The sequence below is a fragment of the Azolla caroliniana genome, unplaced genomic scaffold (genome assembly GCF_043228905.1).
Source record: "Azolla caroliniana isolate FFs.n. ecotype wild unplaced genomic scaffold, voAzoCaro1.0.p SCAF_15, whole genome shotgun sequence".
In the NCBI taxonomy this organism is placed as follows: Eukaryota; Viridiplantae; Streptophyta; class Polypodiopsida; order Salviniales; family Salviniaceae; genus Azolla; species Azolla caroliniana.
Genome location: NW_028230450.1, coordinates 19,472,073 through 19,498,356, shown reverse-complemented (window position 1 = coordinate 19,498,356; position 26,284 = coordinate 19,472,073). Strand labels below are relative to the sequence as shown.

The following is a 26,284-nucleotide window of genomic DNA, read 5'->3' as shown; positions in this document are numbered from 1 at the left end:
AAATCCCAACAAACTCCCCCTTCACTTCGGCATGGGATGTCTCTCCAATCCGATCCTCTTCCGGCATGCTTCCAGCTTGTCGGGTGTGAGCACTTTGGTCAGCATATCTGAGCCGTTCTCGTCCGTGTGGATCTTCGCCAGCACGAACTCCTTGTCTTCTATCCTTTCCCGGATCCAGTGGTATCTACGCTGGATGTGCTTCGTCCGGGAGTGATAGGCCGCGTTCTTCGCAAGGTGGATTGCACTCTGACTGTCGCAGTAGAGTCGGTACTCCTCCTGTTGGATGCCGAGCTCTCTAATGAAGTCCTTCATCCATATTATTTCCTTGCCGGCTTCAACAGCCGCCATGTACTCCGCCTCCGTGGTTGACAACGCAACCGTCTTCTGCAGCCTCGACTGCCATGAAACAGCTCCCCCTGCATACGTCATCACATACCCTGATGTGGACCGGCTGGTATCTGCATCAGCCGACATATCCGAATCGGTGAAGCCGTCGAGTTCGGGCTTGCCGGAGCCGAATCGGAGGCACATGTTTGCCGTGCCCTTCAGGTATCGGAGTATCCATTTGGCCGCGTTCCAATGCTCTTTGCCGGGATTGCTCATGTACCGGCTCACCACTCCGACTGCATATCCTATGTCCGGTCTCGTACACACCATGGCGTACATCAAGCTCCCGACGGCTGAGGCATACGGCACTTTCATCATATCCTCCTTTTCAGCCTTTGTCTTGGGACTTTGCTTGCTGGACAGCTTGCAGTTTGCCGGTAGGGTTGATCCGACCGGTCTTGCTTCCGACATGTTGAACCGTTGAAGCACCTTTGTCACGTACTTCTCTTGTGACAGCCACAACTGCTTCTTGCTCCGGTCCCGGATGATGTGCATCCCTAGTATTTGTCTCGCCGGACCCAAGTCCTTCATTGAGAAGGTTCGGTGAAGAGCCTTCTTCAGCATCCGTATCTTGACCTGGTCTCGTCCGACGATCAACATGTCGTCCACGTACAGGAGGAGTATTAGAAAGTCTCCTCCTTCGAACTTCTTCACAAACACGCAGTGGTCAGACTGCGTTTTGAGGTACCCTTCGTCGGTCATGAAGGAGTCGAACTTCCGGTACCATTGCCGGGGAGCCTGCTTCAGTCCGTAAAGGCTCTTCTTCAACCGGCATACCAGGTGCTCCTTCCCTTTCTTCTCGAATCCTTCTGGTTGCTGCATGTAGATCTCTTCTTCGAGGTCACCGTGAAGGAATGCCGTCTTCACGTCCATCTGTTCTACCTCGAGGTCCATGCTTGCCGCTATGCTCAGCACCGTCCGGATGGAGGTCATCTTCACTACCGGGGCAAATATCTCGTCGAAGTCGACGCCCTTCTTCTGCTGAAACCCCTTCACCACGATCCGGGCTTTGTATCTCGGGGGGTTTCCGGCATCTCCCGGTTTCAGCTTGAACACCCACTTGTTTCGAAGTGCCCGCTTTCCTTTCGGCAACTCCACAAGTTCATATGTGTGGTTCTCATGCAGGGAATCCATCTCGTCGTGCATGGCACTCAACCACCTGCGGCTCTGGGTGTCATGCTTTGCTTCTTCAAAGCTCTCCGGCTCCCCTTCGTCGGTTAGCAGCACGTGCTCTGGTTCCGGAAATCTCTGGGGGGCCCTTCTCTCTCTTAGAGGATATCTCCGTTCCAGAGCTTCGGTAACCGGTTCTTCCGATTCTTCTTCATCCGAATCCATTTCGGGATCGGGGCCGGTTCCGGTATCATTTTCATCTTCTTCGGCCGGTTCTGTTTCTTCACCGTCTTCGGCCGGATCCTCGAGTGCTAACCGGTCCCTTGCCGGTCGGGACTGCTCCTCGTAGAGTTGATCCTCACCGGTCGACTTTGAGCTCTTCATCTTCTTCTCCGACTCCCAGTCGGCGAGTGTCTCGTCCTCCATGAAGATGATGTCTCGACTCCTGAATATCTTCTTGTCGACCGGGTCCCATACTCGGTAGCCGAACTCGTCGTCGCCGTAACCGAGGAATATGCATGGCCGGGTCTTTGGATCTAACTTTCCTCTCCGGTCCTTTGCCACATGCACGTATGCGAGACACCCGAACACCTTCAGATGCCGGTAGGACACTTCCTTACCGGTCCACACTCTCTGCGGCGTGTCTCCATCCAAAGGTACTGAGGGTGATCTGTTTATCACGTATGTCGCCGTCGACATTGCCTCAGCCCAAAACCCCTTGGGTAATTTCGCATGCACCAGCATACTCCGGACCCTCTCCATTATGGTCCGGTTCATCCTCTCGGCCAGCCCGTTCAGTTCCGGCGTCTTCGGCACAGTAAACTCGAGCCGGATTCCCTTCGAGCGACAGTACTCCTGGAACTGCCCCCGATATTCCCCTCCGTTATCCGCTCGTATCGCTTTCAGCTTCTTGCCGGATTCTCTTTCCACTCTCGCGTGGAGTTCCTTGAAGACGGACAAAACTTGGTCCTTTGTCTTCAACGGGGCCGTCCACAGCTTCCGGCTGTGATCATCAATGAATGTTACGAAGTACTGGGCTCCGCCATGTGACTTCGTTTCTACCTGACACACATCGGTGTGCACCAACTCCAATGGTGCGCTACGTCTCGTCGGTGGCCTTGAGTGGAAGGAGGTCCGGTTTTGCTTACCGGCCAGACAGTCGGTGCACTTCTCCAGGTGCACATGCTTCACTGGAATAAGGTTGTCTTCTGCAAGCCTCTTCATCCCCTTCTCACTCATGTGGCACAGTCTTTTGTGCCACAGCTCACCGGCAGTGTCGGCTGCCACATTCAGCTCTTCCGGACATAACCGGGCATTCATCAGGTACAGTGTGTTGACCTTCCGGGCCCGAGCCACTATCAGGCTCCCCTTGCTGAACTTCATGACACCGTTCCGGATGCTACCCGTGTAGCCTTCATCATCTAGCCTCCCGGCCGAGATCAGGTTCAATTGGACCTCCGGAACGTGTCGCACATCCTTCAACAGCATCTTGCATCCGGTTGATGTCATCAGCCACACGTCTCCTATGCCGGCAATCCGGCATGTGCCTTCATTTCCCATCCGGACACAGCCGTGCTCACCGGCTGTGTAGGATGAGAAGTATTTATTCTCCGGGGTCAGGTGGAACGACGCTCCGGAATCGACCACCCAGGTCATCTCTACACCCAGGTTCAGCTCCCTCTCTTCGGTAATAAGCATTATCTCTTCTTCACTTGCCGCGAGTGCCGTCGTTCCTTTCCGGTCCTGCCCTCGCCGATCCGGACCTCTCCGGTCCGTGGCTCCCCGGTATGCACCGTTTCTCTCCGGTGACTTCTTCGAATCGGTGTCGTCGGCTCCGTTGTCCTTTCGGTAATGCCGACAATTCTTCCGGAAGTGCCCCGGCTTCCCACAGTGGAAGCATGTGGGCCTTCCTCTTGACTGCGACCGGGTCCCCGACTTCTCCCGTCTTTGCGAACTCCGGTTCCATTGTCTTCCCCGATCCGATTCGGTAAGCAGCGCCTTCGAGTCGGAGACCGGTTCTTTATCTCTCCGACGCGCTTCTTCGTTCAAAATACTTGTCTTTACCGTTTGTAGAGACAAGTTATCTTCGGCGCAGGAGGTGCTGAGAGTCACCACCAAGTTCTCCCAGCTGTCCGGCAATGTACACATCAGGATGATGGCTTGCATTGCATCCTCCAACGGGAACTTGATCGCCGCAAGCTGATTCACGAATCCCATGAACGTGCTTACGTGTTCCACCATACTCTCGTCGTCCCGGTACTTGAGATTCACAATCTTCCTCATCAGGGAGGTCCGGTTCAACGCATTCTTCCTCTCGTAGAGGCCCGACAGCTTCTTCCACATTTCATATGCGTTGGTGTCGTTTGCCACATGTTGTAGGACGCTCACGTCGACGTATTGCCGAATGGTTGCAACGGCTTTCCGGTTCAGAAGCCTCCATTCCGACTCAAGTACCCCTTTCGGTATTTCCGACCTGTCAATCGGTTCGTACAGGTCCCGAACAATCAGAAGATCCTCCATCTTGATCTTCCAGTCGGCGTAATTCTGTGCATTCAGCACCATCATCCCCGGTTGCCCGCTGCCGCCGCCTTCCATTTTCTGCAACAGTCGCTCTGATACCAGATTGTTGGGAATCACCGGTTCGATTCACCTTCTTCCCTCGGCCACAACCGAGTAATCACGGATCAATGGAGCAGAAAAATAGGAACCAAAGAGAGAAGTACACGATTACACAGGGATTAACGTGGAAAACCCTAAACGGGAAAAAACCACGGGAGTGCACAACTCCAACTATCACTATACACTGGAATATACAGTGGCGAGCTGCAAGGCGACGACCTTGAGCTCGCTGTCCTCGCCACAGGCGGCGGTATTACACAGAGGCGTCGACCTCTTCGTTTCTCTCTCTCTCTCTCTCGCGGCTGCTCTCACTTCGCTCCCTCTGAGTGAAAACAGAAAAATGAGCAGCAACATAAAACCGTTTGCCCTAAGTCATATTTATACATATATGACTTTCGGGCTATTTACAAATATAGCCTCAAGGGCCCTTGGCAAACATATTCACAAATATGTCCCCGCATCCGGATCTCTCTCTCCGGGTACATACGTCATCCGGCTCCGTAACCGGGGTCTTCAGCATCCGGCTCCGTAGCCGGGGTCTTCGTCATCCGGCTCCGTAACCGGGGTCTTCGTCATCCGGCTCCGTAACCGCAACCGGGCTTGCCGTCATTCATCTCCGGACATCCCATCCGGAGGGACCGAAATCCCAACAGGTTTAAAGATATTGCTTTCTACCTTGTTACAATGTTTACCACATTCTTCTATGTCGTGTTATGTCTTCGAGGAGTCTTTGTTCTATTCCCAACCAATATCATATAATGTGAGATGTCTAGTGGATACTTAACAAAAAGGCAGAGCAAATTGGCACTCTAATTACAATGGAAAGACAATGACAACGATACGAGGGATGTTTCCATTAGACAACGTTTATGTGCAAGTACTCATTGATAGTAAAGACTTCACATAAAGCGTTAAGGGCAATATCTCTTGATGTGGGGGTTGGGATAAGTTGAAAAGGGGACAACATGAACAAATGCATGTAAGCATGTGACATTAAAGAAATAAGATATAGAAATGTTAAAGCCTAAAAAAACCCAAGATAGCGGGTGGTCCTCTCGAGTTTTGTTGGAATACCAACATGGGGCAATCTCTCGTATTAGCACTCGACCAAACCTTATCCTCTTATCACCTATGCTACAAAAACCTTGTTTTCAATGTAGCCAATAACTTGTTTTAGTCCTCGACAACTGAATAAACCCCCTATAATTATCAATGCCAAAAATATATTTGCCTTTTCTAACACTAGGTCTAGAGAATGTTTAAGTTTAATAGGGCTTCGTTCATAGACCGATTAACCCGGTGGAAATCCATCACAACATGACACATAATCATTGGCTATGCAAAAAATGTGGGGTAGTACCTAAACGAAAATCCAAGTTAATGTGGTGCAATAAATCATTGCTATGAAAAATGTGAGGTGTTGAGTCTAGAAACCTGTACAAATATAAGAATACGTGAGCTAGTTTTTGACTTAGTCGTAATGGCCGAAATCCATGTTGATGTCATGCATATCAATTTGTTACGAAAACAAGAGCATATAGCTTCTTATGGTTCTCTACGGAAACGTGGCACAAAATGATCAATGATCACTTTCTACTTATTCTACAATATTTTACTCGGACCAAAAAGTCTACCACGTAATCTTTTTCAAATTTCTACTATTCACAATGAGAATCCTTATATTTAGTTAGTGCTTGTGTAAACCAATACCACTTAAAGGATGTCATTTTTTATACCTATAATTGATCTACGATTTCCCACATTTTGATAAGGAAGTTTGAAGTATAACGTGAGGCATGTGGTCTAAACTATATTCTAAAGGGAGAGGTTATTTGTTGAGAGCATAAATTTTAGATAATGATGTTTAGCTCATGATTTTTTAGAACACATACAAGAGACTAGCCAAAGACATGCAACCTAAAGTATGAAAGTTATGATCACAATCTATACCTTGACTAACAAACATTAACCCATAAAAAATGTTGACGAGGGGCTAGAATGCATTCAACATCATATTCACAATAGACAAAGGCACTGAAAAGTTACTTGTTGAAATATACAAAAACAAAATGATATTTTTCTATTAATAATTATAATTCCATCACATGTCATGTTCTTTAATTTGAATACTTTGAAACTTTACATGGAATGTATTTGTCCATCAACACGCTTCATGAAAACTATTTTGCACCTAAGGGTTTGTCTGATAATGTCATATACCCATTGGGTTTTAAATGACAAGCACTAAGGGTATTATCCACAAAAACTCGAATCACACAATTGTTAACACTGTCACTCCACAATACACGTTATCTTGCTATTGTCAATACACATTATCTATTAAATTAGCCATACTAAACCTGGAACCTATGATTATATAATGCAAATTCATATTATCATGTATCTAATAGATATCTCGAACCAATTAGTTCACATGTAACCATGATATATAGCCCATGATCACATTCAACTTTGAGCAGAGCCAACGATTGTAGGAGTCTTTCACCTCCATACACCATTGTATACACAAGAATACTACAATCAAAACCACTAGTCCATTATGAAATAAACTATTTATTGTCAAGTAGACGGGGAATAATAAATGTCCATTGCACCATACAATGGAAGTTACGCATTTGCTCCGAAATTGTATGATCGCACTAATCGTATCATCGAGAGTGAACCATAGGATAATGATATTTGCTCCAACAAACACAATGAGTGGAGAAGATTGAATGCCATATAGTAAAACGTTTCATTTGTTCAATAAAGAGGGTTCTCTATCGTTGCATTGAGGTAGAGCCATGTAATAGAAAATGTTATGCACTTGTTTTTAGGAAGGGCTCTATATTGTCACACTTTAGGCAATGATAGGGAGAAAAAGTTACTCACTCACAACTCTTAAAAAGGGTTCTTTGTAATCACTTCGGTGGAGAGAAAACATGATAAAGCGTTAGTAGAAACGACTCTTTTATCATCGTATAGAGGTATACAAACCTACTCACACGTTCTTGGAAATGGCTCTCTATTGCAACACAAAGGCAAAGTCAAATGCCAGAACTTCGAAGCTACTCACTTGGTATACGAAAAGGCTTCTCAGTTGAGGGAGAGCCAGACAGTAAAACCTACTCATGTGCTGATCTCAGAAAGGGTGCTCTATTGTCACATCAAGGGAGAGAGCCATGTAGGGAAGACTAACTCACGTGCTGCTCTTAGAAAGGGTGCTTTTACTATCACATCGAGGGAGGGAGCCAAGTAGGAAAAGCAACTGGGCGAGTTTCTTAGGAAGGGCTTTTCGATGGTCAAGAGTAATCTCGATCAAAGCGGATTAGTTTCTAGAGTCCTTATCGAGCCTTGGAAAGGGCCTTTTTTCTATGGCTTGAGGTAGAAAAGCATAGGTAAGCGGATTAGTTTCTAGAGTCCCTATCGAGCCTTGGAAAGGGCTTTTTTTCTATGGCTAGAGGTAGAAAAGCATAGGTAAGAGAGGTAGGGGAGGATTGCACCCTAGAGCGTGGACAAAATGCTCACTGATTTTGGTATGGACAAGTCCATGTAGAAGAAGAGGTGGACAAAATGCTCATTGATTTTGGTATGGACAAGTCCACGTAGAAGAAGAGGTGGACAAAATGCTCATTGATTTTGGTATGGACAAGTCCATGTAGAAGAAGAGGTGGACAAAATGCTCAGTGATTTTGGTATGGACAAGTCCATGTAGAAGAAGAGGTGGACAAAATGCTCATTGATTTTGGTATGGATTTGGTATGGACAAGTCCATATAGAAGAAGAGGTGGACATGAAGAGTGGACAAAATGTTCCTTTTGGATGTTTTGTGGCCATTGTTATTGTGAAGAAAGAGAAAGAGAAAGAGAAAGAGAAGGAAAGGTTCAGGAAGAAGAAGAAGAAGAAGAAGAAGGAAGGAGGAGGAGGAGGAAGAAGAAGAGGAAGAGCAGGAAGAGAAGACGGGTTTCCGCAGATTCTTCCGGATCATCGATCTCGACCCATTTCAGGATCTGACCTCTTCTCCTCGCCCACTATCTCCACATCCTTTTTTTCACCCCCCCCCCCCCCCCTCATCCCTGATCTCTGTGTTGTGTGCATCATTGAGCTCCCATTGATCTGCTCAGGTAAATTTTCCTTTTCTTGGTTCTCTGTTTCCACTGAAGCTCTACGGTCAGGGGGGGTAAAGAACACAAGTTTTCGGGTCAGGGTCAGGAAAAGAGTTTTACGGTTAGGGTTATGGACAGAGTTTTAGGGCTGGGGTAGCTGTAAGGAACAATGTTCTAGGGCTGGGAAAAAAGTTTCAGGGTCACGGTTGGAAGAAATGCTTAGGGAGATAGATTTAGGGTTAGAAACCAAGTGTTAGGGTCTAATAACCAAGTTTTGGCCTTATGTACAAGGAATAAACTCAAAGTTTAGGGATAGGGTTGTAAAATTATATGCAGTGAGACGTATTATTCTGGTATGAGTGCCGGAGGAGTGCATGGGTGAAGGATGCCAGAGCTGCGCAGTGGGCGCCGTTCTACACACGACGAGGCCCTTTTCCTTCATTCATTGACAGAGTGTCCAAATCAGAAGCAGTCACAAACAGAACTCAAAAACCTACATCAGAAACCAGGAGGGAAGCGTTGTGACTTATCACAACATCATCGCTCACCCGCATATCAGTCTTCACCAGCACATCAGCATTCACGACAACGTCCTCATCGCCGCCTACTAGACGCACCTTGTACTCGAACACGAGCCGCGGCCGCTGCCGCCGCGAAGGAAGCGGATACTTCATCTCCTCATCTCTTGACCAAATCTATAAGAACCAGAGCTGCAGCTACAGGTGTGCGGTCATCTCTCTTTCATAAATCGTCTCCTGTAAAGGCTGCACATACTTCCTCTAAAGAGAGGAAAACTACACCTTTGTTCACACCTAGAGCCACTAGAGGTAGGGCTAGAAACAAACCCGGAGTGCCCAAAACACCCATTCTGGAAGAAGGTCAAGGTCAAATTGTTGAAGATATCCTGAAGATCAATACCCAAGAGCCACTAGATCTTCCAGCAGTGAAGCATCAAATTGCCACAGAGAAGAAGAAAATGGACGAAATCAGTGCAGGCCGGAGTGGTGACAAGGCGGTGGCGGCAGTGCCTGGAGCTGCCGATGAGGAACCGTGTACAGCTCCCCTTCCGGAGAGAGTAAGTGTTGTCATCTCTGTAGTTTAGGTTAGAAACATTCTTCATTTGGTGTCCTAGTTTCATCAGTATAAGCAGCAAACATATTGTTGCAATCCTGATTTTTCATTTATATTTGCATGTGATCCCCTTAATTGACTATAACTATAGTAATTTACAACTTTAAGTTTTCAACAATATTTGCATATGCCTAAATCAGTTTTTGGTTCCATTTGCCTTCAATGCATCAACTATAGTTATTTTATGTCTAGCTTTATAGTATCCTTTTTGCATGCGTATCTTCTAATAATATGTTCAACAGGTGCAAGTAGGAGCATCTCCTGTTTATAGATTAGATAGAAAGCTTGGAAAAGGAGGTTTTGGGCAAGTGTTCTTAGGGCGAAGGATTAATGGTGGAACTGAGAGAACAGGGCCTCAGGCGGCTGAGGTAATGGTGGCTTTTTCTCTATGAAACGTTGTTTTTATGTAAAAAATGAGGTTTTTACTAAGGGAAATGGGTTTCTTAGCCTTTAAAGGACCACTTCAGCTCGTACCATTTTTGTAACGAGATAGTTAATTTTAGTTTAACAATGAGTAACTTGGGTATGATCAGGTTGCTTTAAAATTTGAGCATCGAAATAGTAAAGGTTGCAACCTTGGTCCTCCCTACGAGTGGCAAGTCTACACGTAAGTTTTATGTTAGAAAATGCTATCATATGTTAAGAGAAAAAAGGATATTTCTAGAGTGTTTGTGATTGTTGTGCAGCGCATTAGGTGGTAGTCATGGTGTTCCTCGAGTGCATTATAAAGGTCGGCAAGGTGATTATTATGTGATGGTAAGTCCAAAGTGATTCAGCTGTAGTTTTAAGTGTAGTGTGTTATTTTTTCTGGTTACAAGCAAGAGTACTGACTATGGCACATGACAGGTAATGGACATACTTGGACCAAGTTTATGGGATATATGGAATTCAACTGGACAAACGTAAGATTAGTGACACCTGGACATTACATAGAAGAATTTCCAATGGATTAACTATATTGTAGTGGTACATGAATTCACAGGATGTCCACACAAATGGTTGCATGCATAGCTGTGGAAGCACTATCTATCTTGGAGAAACTGCACAATAGAGGGTAAACTCTTAATTGGATATGGAAACCAACTGGAATTACTTTCTATCTTTGCAGATGCAACTCTTACACCTAATTTTCTAGGATAGATATGTTACAGACCCATGGAATCCATGCAATGAGAACTTTCTCCTGCCTAGAGAAAGAGGGTTCTGGGACTTTGTATGTTTTTTGTTTCTACATATTCTAGTAGTTGTGTAAGATATGTGCCGGGCATGGAGTGCTCTTTTGCTGAAACTTGATGGAGATTCTAACAACTATTAGATTATAGAGAAATGCTATCAAAGTTCCAAAATCCCGTATCTCTAAAGATGAGATGGCTCTCATTTGTTTGAAGAAGGTCCCTGATACAAATGTATTCGGATTTCAACATGCCCCCTTTTTTTTATGTATGATACATCTGTAACCTCAATTTTTTGTATAGTATTTGACACTGTTAACAATCTGATGATAAGTTCGTATGCTTTACTGATTTATTCTATTGTGTACTGGTTTCTGTGTTTCTAGATATGTACATGGTGATGTTAAACCAGAGAATTTCTTGCTTGGACTTCCTGGATCACTCGATGAAAAGAAGCTTTTCCTGATAGACCTTGGACTAGGTTAGTGTAAATAAGAACGCAGTGCATTTTCTTTTATTTGCAAGGGAGGCTGTTGTAATATTTTTCATTTTTACAGCAACAAAATGGAGGGATAGTACTACTGGACAGCATGTTGAATATGATCAGAAGCCGGATGTTTTCAGGTCAAATATTATTTTGTAATTTCTTATAACTTGCTTAGCTTTAATATATGTTAAATCTTTTATTTTGGGTGGTCTTTACTGTTTTCGTTAAAATTCAGAGGAACTGTACGATATGCAAGTGTGCATGCCCATTTGGGTCGAATAGGGAGTCGAAGGGATGACCTCGAATCCTTGGCATATACACTTATATTTCTGTTAAGGGGCCGATTACCTTGGCAAGGATACCAGGTTTTTCAAGCAAACCATATTTCTTGTTTCTTATTGTATATTCATCATAGATTAATATTCTGGTGTAGAAATAGCTAATACTCAAAATATATAAGCCAATTTATGATCATCTCTCAGAATAATTGGTAGAAGATGCTCTTTGTTCCTCACATGATTTGCCAAATAATGTTATTAACGTATGTTCTTTTTATGGTTCTCTACAGGGTGACAATAAAAGCTTTCTAGTATGCAGGAAAAAAATGTCAACATCACCAGAGATGCTCTGTTGTTTCTGCCCGCTTCCTTTTAAGAACTTTCTTGAGACAGTTGTCAACATGAAATTTGACGAGGAACCCAACTATGCAAAACTTGTTGCACTTTTTGATGGTGTGATTGGGCCAAATCCAGCTTTGAGACCGATCAATACAGATGGCGCTCAAAAGGTTCAAAAATTATGTCAGCTCAAAAATTTCTTTTCTGTTAGCAGATGCAGATATATGAGTGTAAATAGTGAATGATGCAAATTTTATACTTTTTCTCCACATCAGGTTGGCCAGAAACGTGCAAGATTGACTCCAGAGGATGAGGATGATCAGCCTAAGAAAAAGATCCGTTTAGGGATGCCTGCTAATCAATGGATTAGTGTATATAATGCACGGCAGCCTATGAAACAAAGGTAACTACTTGAACTGTGGTGCTGTTCACTTGCTGGATTCTCAGTTGCTTACTTTGATACTTTCCCATTTAGGCAGGACACTGATGTTCCTATCTGGATATAAAGTGACAATCAATAATATATGGTCCATTTTGCATACATATGAAACATTGCTTCATTATGTGTCTATTTTGTTTCTTTTTCCTCAAATTTCCCAATCATTCCCACCCCCTGTGTTTCTCTCTATTCAAAGCTTTGGACTTCAACTTGCAAGATTTTTCATGCTCTATCCGTTTTTTGACTTTACACTGGCAAACTTGCAACCATACTGAAATTTTAGGATTTTATACCAAACCGTTAGGTTTGAAATGCTGTTAATACAATTTGTGCTGGAATTATGTTTTGTATAATTTTAAATATTTAAAAACTAATTTTTCTGAAAATAGGATGGCGTTTGATTAAGCCCAGAATGCTGAATCATGCTCCAATTATACTTTCCTAAACCCGCATATGGTGTATGAAATAACCATGGCCATGATATCAATTCTAGTATTTCAGCTGATTATTGGAATATCTTAGACATGCATGCTCTGAAGTAGGATCTGGTTTCTAGTGAAAGGAATACTGACCATCCATTTTGATTGGATGTATGGACCAGGTATCATTATAATGTTGCAGATAATCGGCTTGCCCAACACATCGAGAAAGGAAATGAAGATGGTTTATTCATCAGCAGTGTAGCATCATCTAGTAATTTGTGGGCACTCATCATGGATGCTGGAACTGGCTTTTCTGCGCAAGTCTATGAACTCTCACAATATTTCTTGCACAAGGTTTTTACTTGGTGAAACCATTCATTGATTTTATCAACATATACTGTTTTATAGTTGCCAGGTAAATCTAATGAGGGTAGTTGGGAACTTTATTTATTGCTGATTGGGGATATCTGTAGGAATGGATAATGGAGCAGTGGGAGAAAAACTTCTATATAAGTGCAATTGCCGGAGCCAACAATGGAAACTCATTGGTAATCATGTCGAAAGGTAAGATGTGACTGAAATATATTGCCAGCTTCTTAACATTACAAACGCTTTTTCAAGGAGGGCAGTATATTTCGGCTGAGAAACATGTTAATACTTCTTGTATTTCATTATTTTTGCAGGGACACAATACACACAACAATCATACAAAGTCAGTGACTCTTTTCCTTTCAAATGGATTAATAAGAAGTGGAAGGAGGGGTTCTATGTAACATCTATGGCTACTGCTGGAAGCCGCTGGGGTGTGGTCATGTCACGAAATGCAGGGTTTAGCGAGCAAGTAGGGATATTTAATTGTGATGCTTATATCTTCATCTCTGTATATGAAGTTTTGCATTAATATATACTTGTTTTGGTCCTCAGGTTGTGGAATTGGATTTTCTGTATCCGAGTGAGGGTATCCACCGCAGATGGGACAATGGTTATCGCATCACTGCAACTGCAGCTACATGGGACCAAGCGGCTTTCATCCTAAGTGTACCTAAGAAAAAGCCATTGGATGAGACTCAAGAAACCCTTCGCACCTCTGCATTCCCAAGCACACATGTCAAGGTTTGAGACTGCTTTCTACTCTGTTGCTATATATATATATGTATTTATTTATTATGTCTATATCTTGGTACTTATTTATATACTTGTTTTGTTTTATGCAGGAGAAGTGGTCAAAAAATCTTTACTTGGCTTCAGTGAGTTTCGGGCGCACGGTCTCATAGGGTGCTGCTCTGAATGGAACCCTAGTTATTGGCAGGCTAAAGCTCTGACAGCTTATATTAGTTCCAATATTGGGTCTTGGTCCTACCCCCCTCAAGGGTCTACAAATAGTAGTTTCACATGGGATTCTGGGTAGAGGTCCTTTTTTGTAATTGTTTTCCCTACATTTAGCAAGACTGCATGAGCTGCTGTCAAAATGGAGAGCTTCATGTGGAGGAACTAATGGATGCTGGCGTTCTTTACCCTTCCTATCAGGGTTTCATCCTAGGAGCTGTTCTATATTCACTAGTCTTTCAACAAAGGAAGGCCTTGTTGGGCAGATTAATAAAAAAATCTCTTTTTTGGCAAGTTAGTGTGTAACAGTGTATGGGGGGTTAGGTGACTCGCCTAAAAAAGCCAAAAGGTACTTGAACCTTCAAACACCTAGTTAGACCGGGGGAATATGTTCGAGAAAGGCTGTAACCATATGTTTAGCAAAATCTGTGAATCAATTATTTTCATAGTACTCCATGGGATTGAGTTAAGAACTCACATCTCATATGTGTGTATCTCTCTCGTGTTCTTATGTCCTTTGTATCATTTTTGCCTCATCCAAGTGTATTTGTGCCTGCTTCAGTGCTTTGTTAGTTCTCTTGCTATTTTCTTTTGCCCTTCAAAACAACTTGCCTCTTCTGATCGATTTTTGCATGTTTTATGTATGTGTGTATTTGAATAGATTGGAGTCTTAAAAAATCAGGAATTAAAAACAGTCCTTTCTCAGCCACTTATCTATATGACTTTTGATGGAAGTCAGGGTTTTCTGGTTATAATGGTTTGTAATTTACTGGTTTTGCATGCCAGATATTTTGATTGTATCTATGATTTCTGTGCACGTATTACTTATGGTTCAGTGGTGTAAAAATTGATGATACGGAATACGAAATACCATCTACTTCTTGATGTCCCAGATGCCCTGAACTTACTATTATCCCATGAGAAATAAATTATAATGTCAAATTAATCACTGTTTTGACCAGTTTAAGTATTTCAAGCCACCCTTCTTTTCTGAATGGTATTTGGATGATTCTGTTTGTTTATTTCCGTTATTTCATTCAGAGGTTTAATACGGTATGCTGGGGAAAAACTGAACATCTGAGAGGCATTTAGGGGGAAAGAAGTAAATTTGAGGCTGTCAGAATGCTTGATTGAAACTAAAATAGAAACTATAAAGAGTAAAAGATCATACGAGAGCTATTTAGGAACAATCAAAAGCATTTGTCCATTGTACATGAGATATATTGGCCATTGAATTTCAGGCATATTGTGCTTTCCACATTTTAACAAACTTGTGTTTTTTTCTCTAAATGTGCTTGATCTTAACCTCTTTCCCATGAAATCTGGAGTATTTGTTACTAACAATTGCCTCAGTGCTTGATGATGAATCACCAATAAGCTAAATTTAAATCTAAAACTCAACGTAGAAAGCCAAAGTATGCATGCAAATATAATTTAAAGTGCATGAAGGTAAATTTGATTTGTACTTGATACAGAAGTTGTATCAGTATGTATAAGCCAAATTCAAATCTAAAAATCCGAATCAGAACCAAATTCAAATCTAAAAATCAACATATTACTAAAGTATGCATGTAGTTGCAATTTAAAGTGCACAAAGGTAAATTTGATTTGTAATTGATACATAAGCCATGGTGATGGTTTAATGAATGGAGGCTCCAAAATTATTTTGATTCGAAAAGACAACATATTGGAAAGTGCCAAAACGTCAAGATTGATCCTCGAAGGTTCTTTATTAACAGTCAGTTTGCTATGTGAATGGACACTAGCTTGACTCTTCCATCACATGTTAAACACACAATCCTCAGGTAAGCAAGAGGGATAATGGGGTTAAATCTTGTAATATATAGGTAAGTGATATATCTTGGTTAAATCTTATGAAGCAGGTAATTAATGGTTTTTGTTTTGTTTGCGTCTAATAATGTAGTGCGCTACATGAATGACTTGGGGCATGTGATGTTTTTATTCACATTATAGATCTTACTAATAAATTCAATGGTAACCTAGTGCATCAACAATGGTGGTCATAACAAGCGAAAAGAGTGTACCACGTGATGTTATTGTTTCACATTATACAGAACTTGTATAACTTGAGGCCAAATACACATAAATTGGTGCATTTAGATTATTCCAATGGGGCACTCTCAAGGGTGGTCGATTTCCATATTCTTTGTGAAATGGATTAATTATTGAATCATGTGGTATCATTGATTCACATTCAAGAACTATGCTTTTGTAGGGATTGCATTTTTCCCACAATTTGTCAATAGACCACCCCGAGACATGAAAAGCCTTTTAAACATGTAGATTTCCAGAAGTCCACCATTACGATTTTGGCCCTGCAGGCACAAGTTCCATCTTTCACAGAAAAAACCATGGGTCATCTGATGCAATGTATATGGTTGATCAGCTCGACTAATGGTGTTAACTGGAATCTTTCTTCGACACTGACCCAGATATTCTTTCACAGAAAAAACCATAGGTCATATGATGCAACGTATATGGTTGATCAGCTCGACTAATGGTGTTAACTGAAATCTTTCATCGACCCTGCTATAAATCTATTCGCGGGAAGTAATCCCATTATGATATATTTACATGTATCTATTTTTATTCTTTGTTTTAATACATTAAAAATCAGATCCGGTTTATCTCTCACGTTTTCAACACTAATGACATTTCAGAATTTGAGTTTCCACTGCACATTTTTGGCATCCTATCAGCTAATGGCATCTCTTCAAATGCTTGAAAGCCCAACCTAAGCTCTGCCCAATACAACATCACAACATCATCTAAATACATTGTTATACTTTAAACCAGAATCTTGAATAGATGTTCAACATATAGACATACAATGCCACATCATTTTCATCCATTCGCATTGCATGATTGAAGGCATGTCTTCCGAGCTCCACGTCACCCCACTTTCGACATGCACCCAATATAGTATGCCAAAATGAGTTATTTGGATGTGATGGAACATTGTCCAACATTGCAATAGCCTTATTGACTAGGCCAGCTCGTCCTAGAAGATCAATCATGCATGCATAATGCTCAACACTTGGGTTGAAACACAAGACATCGGCTAAGGTCTCAAAGAACTTTTGAGCAATCTCAACAAGGCCATCATGATTGCAAGCATTAAAAACGCTCAAAATTGTGACCATGTCTGGGTATAAACCTTCACGTGCGATCATCGTATCAAAGATCTGGAAAACTTTCTCACTTTCTCCAAGTTGAGCATAGGCTGACATGAGTACATTCCAGGAGATCAAGTCTCGCGATGGAAGATTATCAAACACATGTTGAGCAGCAACAAGCAATCCACATTCTGCATACATGTTTATCAGAGTATTTCCAATGTTTATCTTCTTTTCTAGTCCTCTCTTAATAATCTCAACATGCATTTCTTGGCCTTTAAAAGAAGCTCCAATGCTACCACAAGCTTTCATGCCACAAATAAATGTAACACAATCAGGAATGATGCCTTCAACTTGCATTTCTTCAAAATGAGAGAGTGCCTTCTCATTATGTCCAGTTTCAACACATCCTGCAATGAAAGCTGTCCAAAGAATCACATCCTTAAATTTAATCTCATAAAATAGCTTTTCAGCTTCAGAAAGAATACCCTGTTTAGAGTACATGACCAAAAGAGCTCGTCCGATAAAACTCCCAGTTTCGAGTCCATTTTTAACAATCTCAGAATGAATTTTTTGTGTCTCCATAGTGGAATCGATGAGAGTACAAGCTTTTAGTATTGATACATATGTGACCGAAGTTGGAGAGATACCATCAGATCTCATCCGATGAAAATACTGAAAAGCATCTTCACCAATGCCGTGTTCAACTAATCCTGATATAAGTGTATTCCATGATACTGCATCTTGAATTGGAAGCTTTTCAAACACTTGTTGTGCAGTTTTGAGCAATTCAAAACTCATATACATACTGACCAAAGAACTACCGATAAAAGCATTTGTTTCATTCAATCCCTTCTCAATGATCTTTGTATGCGATTTATACCCCTTAGCTACATCTCGCACTAAAGCACAAGCTTTCAAGTTGCAAACAAAAGAGACTTCACTTGGAAAAATGCCATCTTCTTGCATCTTTTCGAAGCAACAAATTGCTTCTTCACCATGGCCACAGTCTATGTAACCTACCATTAAAGCATTCCAACTGACCACATTACGAATGGCAATTTGGTCAAATACATCTTTTGCCATCGTTAAATGACCACATTTGGCATACATAGAAATCAAAGCACTGGAAACATAGACATCTAATCCAGTAAACAAACCTTTCGTACAGACCAAATCATGAATCAAGAGCAGAACCCCCACATCTTTAAGGATGCAAGAAGCCTTAAGCAAGGCCAAAATAGCAGGGTTATTGAGAGAAATACCTTCATTTCCGTGGATTTTCTTCTGGTAAAGGGAGAGGGCATACTGAGGATGGCCATGGTCCACAAATCCGATGAAGATTGAGCTCCATGAAGCCGTGTCTCGGAAAGGAAGCTTTTCAAAGGTTTGCTGGGCTTGACAAAGGGAGCCAGAATGGGCGAACATCGAGACGAGGCGAGAGGCCGCTGGTTGATGTGTGTCGAGGCCATTTTCGCAGAAGAAATGATGAAGGGTGAGTATGGCTTTCTTAGGGTTCCTCTCCTTCTGCTTCAAGAGAGGAGGAGCAGAGTGCATCACACCATGTCAAAATTTGGTCTGCTTTCTGTTCCATATCTCTGTTTTGTTATGGAAGATGAGGCTGAGGGGTATGTTTGGGAATTTTCAAAACTCACATTCACAAGTTTTGGTCCTTTTTTTTCCTTCTTTGTTTGTCTTTCTGTCGTTAGTTATCATCGAAGAGACAGAGAGAGTGAGAGAGAGGGGAGGGGTATTGTCCGGGAGATCCGAAAAAGAAGCTCACAGATCTCGCTCGCTCTTGCCTATCAGGGTCATTATCGAAGAATGGGGGGGGGGGGTACTTATCTCTATCTACGGAGTTTCGGAAAAATGCTCTCAAGGTTTATATATTTCAATCCATCTCCGTCGCTATCAAAGATGATGGCCACCTTTCCGGAGACATTTAGAAACACAGTCTTCAAAATGTTATGGGCTTGCATCCACTTCTGTTGTTACCAAAGATTAAAGGGTAGTTTTTGAGAATTTCAAAAACGTAACAACAACATTTTATATTGGTCGTCCATATCTCTTGCCGTGGAAGATGAGGAGTTATGTACTTTATGGGGAATTTAGAATCTGCTCGAGGCAAATTCCCTCTCTCGATGGAATTTTGAAGTGTTAATACTCATGTTTGTACATTATGGTATTTTGGGAAATCTGAAACATGGGCTTGGAGATGATATATTGCCTTTCTCCAAATTTATTTGTATCCATGTCCATTTTGTTGTAGAACCTGGGGGCCATTTTGGGAAATCTGAAAATAATCGTAAGATTTGCTAATTTTATATCTTTGCCCCTCTTCGTTAGAGTACTTGAAAATATTGGGGGGTGGGGAGAAGTATTTTTGTCAAACTCAAATTTACAGCTACATATATCTTCTTGATTGACACCATTTTCAGCATCCAAAACATTCTTGATATATTGTATTCCCTTTTTCGCAGAAATATATTAGTGTGGAAACACACAGAATTTGGAGATTTCCATCTTTGGTATATTGTATGGGCATTGGGTATCTTACAATGGTGCTAGCCCAATACTGCACTCCAATAGATTGGCGTATAGGGTCAGACATTACTATGTCCAACATTACTACCCTATCTACAAAATATACCCAAGACTAACCGTAGTATATTTTCAAAGGGATTGTATATTCAAAAAAATGTTCAACTTGGTTTAGTGTAAATAGATAATACAAACCAACGATTTCTCTACCATAACATTGAAGCACTGTTGCTTGATGATCGACTTGGTCTTAGTGTAATATAGCTCCTTTTTTAAACCCACCATCATTATGAATCCATTTCAAAGCAAAATGAAAGGAAACGCAGGGCAAGTTTTGACGACTAGTTGAATCAAAGCATTAATATAGCAGTCATCATTCTTTAGATGCATGCAAGAACCACAAAAAGTTGGAAATTTACCACAAGAAGAAAACTAAAACCATAATTCGAGACAACATTTTGGCATAGATTATGTTCTTTGATTTTCAGCAGTGTTTTCCAAAATGCCAAGAGCATTTATTGATAGAAATTCCTGTAATAAAGACAAACCAGGACATCATTTATACAAAGTAGAATCTTGAAAAACCCTCCTCTAAAAGGTTTCAATCAAGCCTATATGTATGCCTAGTCATATGCTCTAATAATGGGGCATATACCCCTTTCAAGATTTCCTCATATGGTCCAATAACGATGAGGCTTTGCGGCGAGCTCGGGTGGTCCCACTTATAACAAGCTCCTTCAGAGGACCTTCACCACCAAGTTGTACAACTTGAGCTATAAGCAAGGGATCATTTGAGCAAAGGGCCAATAACACTGCAGCCGCATTCTCCTTATTCCTGGGCGATCCTGACTTTATAAGCTCTACTAACACTGGGATGGCTGAAGCTTGACTAATAGCGCATCTTCCCTCCTGATGAGTAGCAAGAATAGCAAGTATTGCGAGAGCTTCATCTACCATATCTGATGATGGATCAACAAGAAGGCTCATCAGAGGCGGAATGACATTGGCTCGTACTGCTTTTGCTTTGTTGCCTTGATAAATTGAGAGATTGAAGAGGGCTGTCGCCGCATCTTTCTTCCCCCTTGACGATCCATCACACAAGAGACTAACCAATGCTGGTATGGCTCCTGAGGCACCAATAGTCACCTTGTTCTCATCCACTACCGAGAGGCTAAATAGTGTGGCAGCGGCATTCTCTCGAGCTTCCATAATACCATTCTTTAGAACCTCAACAATAGGACCAATGGCGTTTGATGCAACAATCAATCCTTTATTGGATTCATGGATAGAGAGATTAAGTAGTGCCGTGACGGCATGCTCTTGGGTACGATCATCAGAAGACGAGAGGAGAGCTACTAGAAGAGGGATTGCGCCCGCCTCTGCTATACACACACGATTCTCGGCATTCCTCTTTGCTAGCATTCTTATTTCACCTGCTGCTGCTCGTCGCACATCTGGTGCTCCCAAAGACAACTTCTCAAGCAAAACCTTGATTGCTTGACGGTCTCCAGAGGGTACCTATCACAATACAAAATGTATTAACTCAAGTGAAAACTTAAACTTATGGAATAGTATATGAGCACAAATAACAGAAGAAAATAAAAAATCAGTTAGAACCTATGGAATAGTATATGAAAACACATTATAAAAGTAAACAAATTAAAATCCATGGGCTCATCGCTTGATCCAACCTTGGGCAGCTCAATACCATGTGTCTCGCACCATTGTGCAATCAAGCTCTTTAAGACATAGTTTGGTGTTAATATCAAGTGTGATAGAACTTGTTGCGTCTTTGGGCATGTCTTGTTTCCATTATCAATCCATTTCTGAATAAAGGCTCGCTCATATGTCTTCAAATATGTCCACAAACATCAAGATTTAGAGCAAACTCAACAATTCATTTAGCAATGGGCACGCTTCGGTTTCAAGGCAAAGAAACCGAACCGAACCGAAACCAAACCATTTATATAAAACAAAAACCAAACCAAACCATTTAGGGAAAAGTTGAAACCAAACCGAACCATTTAATAAAAAATTTAAACCTAACCATTTAAATCAAACTAATTAAACATCTAAATAAACACAAATACATTAAATTAAATAAGCATTTAAGTTAAATTTATTAAATCAATAAAAGAAACTTTAATTGAAACATTAAATTAAATAAACATTTAAGTTAAATTGATTAAATTAATAAAAAAGCATTAAATTAATAAACTATTAAGGTAAAAAAAAAGTTAACCAAAAACCTAGAAACCTTTAAACCAAACCTATAAACCTATAACCCGAGTTTTAGAACCAAACCAAACCAAAACCGAACCGTTCATCAAAAATCCAAACCAAATCAAACCATTAAACTATTTTGGAACCAATAAACCGTTAAACCATGGCTTAACGGTATGGTTTGGTTTGAGCCGAAACCATGCCCATTGCTAAATTCATTAACCACCAAATTATGCAAATGCACCTTACTCAGAAAAACATAATAACAAAATGCCTCTAAATTGCAATGAATTAATTAGTTGAGAAAGCATGATTCACAAGAATCTTGGGCATCTTCGTAATTTTGTTTTCAAAACGTGGGGGCATCTTTGCTGAATATTGAGAAAGTCAGGGGCATTTGGGGTTTTCCTTAGTTTATATGTCAAATCTCAAACGAACCTGACCAGTAGCGACAATGACTGGATCTTTCATGAGTTCCAAAGAAATCGGGCAGCGGAAATCGTCGGGGATGATAGGGGAGCTGAGATTCTCTGTTTGGGTATTTTTCTCAGTTTCAAGCATATCCCGCAAAGTTACATCATTAACTGCAATCTCTTTAAGTCGATTCAAAAGCAAAAACATGTCATCAATTCTCTCACTCTTCCCTTCAGCCTTTGAATCAGTGAAAGCTTGATTCAAAGCTTGGGTCTCTTGCTTTATTTCTGATTGTGTCTTTAAAGACAGTTTTTCTGCTAGTCTTTCTAATATAGCATTACTCTCTGCATTATTGCTTTCCTCTGATAGTATAGTTGATATGTCATTGTATAGCTCGATATCTTGAAAATCAGCTCTTCCTTTTGCTCTCTTCAATTGTGCATGTACAAGCTCAACCTGCACGGGAAGACAGACAGAGATGATTTGATTGCCAATTTTATAAATGTCATATTACTATCATATGTGCATGTATGCATGTGATATATGGGTTGCACACACACAAACACCCAACATTGGTCCTTATGACCCTTGTCACATGTAACCTTATGTCAATGCAAGTTAATTGTCTTCAGAAATAGCGTACCTGCTCCCGTACTTCATCAGATATGTCCAGCAAGGTATAAGGCACACCGTCAAGTGCATGTTCCAGCTGTGCTGTAACAGTTGAGAATTGAGCTAGCATAGCCTCTCTCTCTAGGACCTTGTAACAGCATAAAAAAGACACATTCAGTGAGAAAACCAAACAGGTTTAGAAACATGCATGCATATAATATTTTAGATGTAAGGGGAAACACCATGTAAGGAGACCAGTGGCTGAAAAAAGAGTGGGCTTTTACAAATAGTGCAGCACGAAATCTTCAATTGCAAATTTCTTTTCTGGCTGCTTCATATTGCAAATATGAATAAAATGGAATATTATAAATGTTTCAATATTTGGTAACTTTTCACAGAAACTATTTCTCAAGTTTCCTGTGTTTGATGACAAAGTGGCAGGTTCATTTCACATTTTGCTCGTTCTAGGGTCTCCTATTCAGAGAGAGTGAAATGGATCTTTCAGGAACCATGACCCCACTATGACAAGCGTACAGAGTACACCAAAAGAAGAGACGAGTTTTTAGTTAGTCTCAAATTTTGGGTTACAATTTGTTTGCATGGCTCATCTGAAGTCATGTTGTAGCTTTTTGAAGTTCCATAAGCCAGTCGCCTTCTCAGAGTTCTTAACATGTTCTTTTATCTCTCATATATACGCATCGACACGTGTGTACATGCCTTCATAAACATAAATATATCAAACTCAACCAAATGAGTTTTTCTATGTAACAAAGATTGATATATTGTTTAAAATAGTTTCGAGTTTTGGTTTACACTTTGTTTGTATGGCTCATCTGAAGTCACTTTGTTATCATCCATACTAAAGTAAAAAACAGTATGTGCTTGTAGAATGGTAACATGATAGGAGACGTAACATTGCTAGAGACAACCAATCAACTTTGTTATCTTTCATTATATATTTTAGATACACATCAGTTCGATACTATTCAGCACAACATGAAAACAATTTATATCATTGGATGCTTAAACAACGTTAAGAAATTTTTGGGTCTGCCCAAATGGCAGTGCCACTATGCAATGCAGTTATATTTCTTCTTATTATAATATAGGAATTCCTAATTTAGTTTCTCCCTTTATGGTGAATATCTAAATTGGAATATATATTGCAAATGTTGGCCTCAATACAAGGTAAAAATGCCAGAATGTATTTAACCACATCCGGCAGATCCACTATGTAGAGTAATAATTTTTCTTCTTATTATAATATTCCTAATTTCGTTTCTCCTTTATAGTGAATACTAAATTGAAATATGCATTGCAAATGTTGCCCCCAATAAAAGATAAAAATGCCACAATGCATCTAACCACATCTTATTACCCCGATGAACCTCGGCTCTCGGAGAGTCTTAACACTTCTCAAGAACTCGCACACACAAGTTAGGCATTGCAGTAGCCTCATGGTGTAATCGCGATAGTATAAAGATATGCAATAGAAACCTAGACGAGGATGGATATCACTTACTTCTCACATGTTCAGCATATATGGATATCACATTTATGAAGATATGCAAGGTATGCAACGAAAACCTAGTGGAGGATCAGTATCATTGATAGTATGAAGATATGCAAGGTATGCAATAGAAACCTAGACGGGGATGGATATCACTTACTTCTCACATGTTCAGCATATATGGATATCACTTCTATGAAGATATGCAAGGTATGCAACGAAAACCTAGTGGAGGATCAGTATCATTTGCTTCTCGCATGCTTAGCATATAAGGTAATTCAGCAGAAGTATGATGAATCCTTTGACGGCCATGATAATTGAAATCCGCATCACAACGGATGAACACATATGTGAGTGCTTTGTTTTTAAAGAGAGAGTTTTTACTGCAAACTAATAACCCCCCTTCTTAGGAAGGAGTTGCATAAAAGATGATATGTTTATTTGGTCCAGTCGGTCAAAATCAGCCTCGTCATGGAAGATAAAAATTCTATCCTACTGTGTAACAATTCTATATCTGTGTAACAATTTCCAATATTTCATAGATTTTGTTGTTTCTTCACTTTCATTCGGGATTTTGGGAGATGTCCATCCTCTCCTTTAATCCAAAGGTGATGACTCAACTACTATCTACAACGATGAGACAAACAACAGCTTATATGCAATATAAACCCCAAAATTAACAATTCAATTACGATCAGATGATAAAAATGACAGCATACCATATATAATTTGCTTCCAGATTGGCAACATTTGAGGATATCACAGGCGGCTTGCAAAGCTCTTTCGATTAATCTGAGTTGTCGATCGGCTTCACTGGGAAGGATCGGAAGCAGCGAAGACCCCCCTCCCCCTCCTCCATGATGCTCTTTCACCTCCTCAAAGAGAGGGGAAAGAAGCTTAACTCTTCTGGTGAGATTAGACGCCTCTATTCTGAACACCCTTTTCGAGCACTCGCCGATGTTGGATATCTCGAGGACGAGGTCAGAGAGGCGTCCAAGAATGTCGGAATCGGATGTGGATAGTGTGGGTCTACTACCAACAAAACCCGTCGTCGTGAACCCTTCGTTGAGGATCAATTCATTGCTTGGGAATGGGTCTCCTTGCTTCATATCCTTCATCAATGGAGTATCATCATCCATCATAGACATGATACTGCTCTTCTTCTTCTTCTGGGATTGGATCTTAGTGTTACCTGCCCATTGATGGAGAGGAAGGTGGGGGTCCAAAGATCGACGATGACAAATCAACAAGGGAATGGGCAAGCGTTTGAAAGGGCAAAGGAGAGAGAAGGCCTTGTAAAACTCAAACTGGGTGTGTTCCAACTTCCCTATGTGCTGCTGCTGCTGCTGCAGCTTCTTCTTCTTCTTCTCCTTCTTGTAGCCATGATTGCCTATCCTGTGGTGTGTGTCTCTAGGTCTGAGGTTGTGAGATCCTAGAATGGGTCTCTCTCTGTCCCATCCATACCCCTATTATATGCCCATAGCCCGTCCGGCCCGAGGCTCAGGCCTCGGATCTCAAGTCTCGTCTCTGTCTGCTACCTTCCTTTCCTTGGTGTTGCCATCATACTCAGTCCCATACCAGACCCTGTGTTTCATGGTCTCTGTCTCCGTCCCATGTAAGTTCCCAGTCTGGGACCCTGTGTTTCTCTCGTGGTGTTCTCGTCGTCATCGTCGTCATCCTTGTAAGTTCCCAGCTTGGGTCCCTGTGTTTCTCTCGTGGTGTTCTCGCCGTCATCCTTGTAAGTTCCCAGTTTGGGTTCCTGTGTTTCTGTCGTCGTGATCTTGTCGTCATCCTTGTAAGTCTGGGTCCCTGCATTTCTTTCGTGTTGTTCTCGTCGTCGTCCTTGTAAGCCTAGGTCCCTGCGTTTCTTTCGTGGTGCTCTCGTTGCCATCCTTGTCATCCTTGTAAATCTGGGTCCCTGCATTTCTTATGTGATGCTCTCATCGTCATCCTTGTAAGGCTAGGTCCTTGCGTTTCTTTCGTGGTGTTCTCGTCGTCATCCTGGTAAGTTCCATGTCTACGTCCTTGTGT

The 26,284-nt window shown here is 41.4% G+C and overlaps 3 protein-coding genes across 3 annotated transcripts; 1 reads left to right on the top strand and 2 right to left on the bottom strand.

The window, feature by feature from the left end:
• The first annotated feature begins 8,024 nt into the window (after positions 1-8,024).
• LOC147854987 (casein kinase 1-like protein HD16) lies at positions 8,025-14,377 on the top strand. The gene is made up of 16 exons (XM_087331402.1): positions 8,025-9,297; positions 9,596-9,721; positions 9,887-9,960; positions 10,040-10,109; positions 10,200-10,255; positions 10,336-10,407; positions 10,912-11,006; positions 11,083-11,149; positions 11,248-11,377; positions 11,581-11,799; positions 11,905-12,032; positions 12,670-12,844; positions 12,964-13,054; positions 13,174-13,331; positions 13,415-13,603; positions 13,705-14,377. The coding sequence occupies exons 1-16, from the start codon at positions 8,608-8,610 to the stop codon at positions 13,762-13,764; spliced, it is 2,400 nt and encodes a 799-aa protein (XP_087187528.1). The 5' UTR covers positions 8,025-8,607; the 3' UTR covers positions 13,765-14,377.
• A 2,019-nt stretch (positions 14,378-16,396) lies between these two features.
• On the bottom strand, positions 16,397-18,585 carry LOC147854986 (putative pentatricopeptide repeat-containing protein At1g17630). The gene is made up of 2 exons (XM_087331415.1): positions 18,219-18,585; positions 16,397-17,375 (listed from the first exon to the last, which is right to left on the bottom strand). The coding sequence occupies exons 1-2, from the start codon at positions 18,508-18,510 to the stop codon at positions 16,618-16,620; spliced, it is 1,050 nt and encodes a 349-aa protein (XP_087187541.1). The 5' UTR covers positions 18,511-18,585; the 3' UTR covers positions 16,397-16,617.
• Positions 18,586-19,927: 1,342 nt separating this feature from the next.
• Positions 19,928-25,701, bottom strand: LOC147854985 (protein spotted leaf 11-like). Its single transcript, XM_087331408.1, has 5 exons — positions 24,973-25,701; positions 22,775-22,891; positions 22,156-22,587; positions 21,186-21,344; positions 19,928-21,012 (listed from the first exon to the last, which is right to left on the bottom strand). Exons 1-5 carry the CDS (start codon positions 25,399-25,401, stop codon positions 20,155-20,157), a joined length of 1,995 nt encoding a protein of 664 aa, XP_087187534.1. The 5' UTR covers positions 25,402-25,701; the 3' UTR covers positions 19,928-20,154.
• Positions 25,702-26,284: the final 583 nt, after the last annotated feature.

Bases quoted from the DNA above. Each gene is read 5' to 3' on its own strand.
- LOC147854987 (XM_087331402.1), top strand. From the start codon at position 8,608: ATGCCAGAGCTGCGCAGTGGGCGCCGTTCTACACACGACGAGGCCCTT. The intron at 13,055-13,173 runs GTAAGATGTGAC...TTATTTTTGCAG, and splicing joins ATTGGTAATCATGTCGAAAG to GGACACAATACACACAACAA. The intron at 13,604-13,704 runs GTTTGAGACTGC...TGTTTTATGCAG, and splicing joins TCCCAAGCACACATGTCAAG to GAGAAGTGGTCAAAAAATCT.
- LOC147854986 (XM_087331415.1), bottom strand. From the start codon at position 18,510: ATGCACTCTGCTCCTCCTCTCTTGAAGCAGAAGGAGAGGAACCCTAAG. The intron at 17,376-18,218 runs GTATTTCTCTCA...TTCTTTGGACAG, and splicing joins GAAAATCCACGGAAATGAAG to CTTTCATTGCAGGATGTGTT.
- LOC147854985 (XM_087331408.1), bottom strand. From the start codon at position 25,401: ATGTCTATGATGGATGATGATACTCCATTGATGAAGGATATGAAGCAA. The intron at 22,892-24,972 runs GTATGCTGTCAT...TGCTGTTACAAG, and splicing joins CTGGAAGCAAATTATATATG to GTCCTAGAGAGAGAGGCTAT. The intron at 22,588-22,774 runs GTACGCTATTTC...CTTCCCGTGCAG, and splicing joins CTGATGAAGTACGGGAGCAG to GTTGAGCTTGTACATGCACA.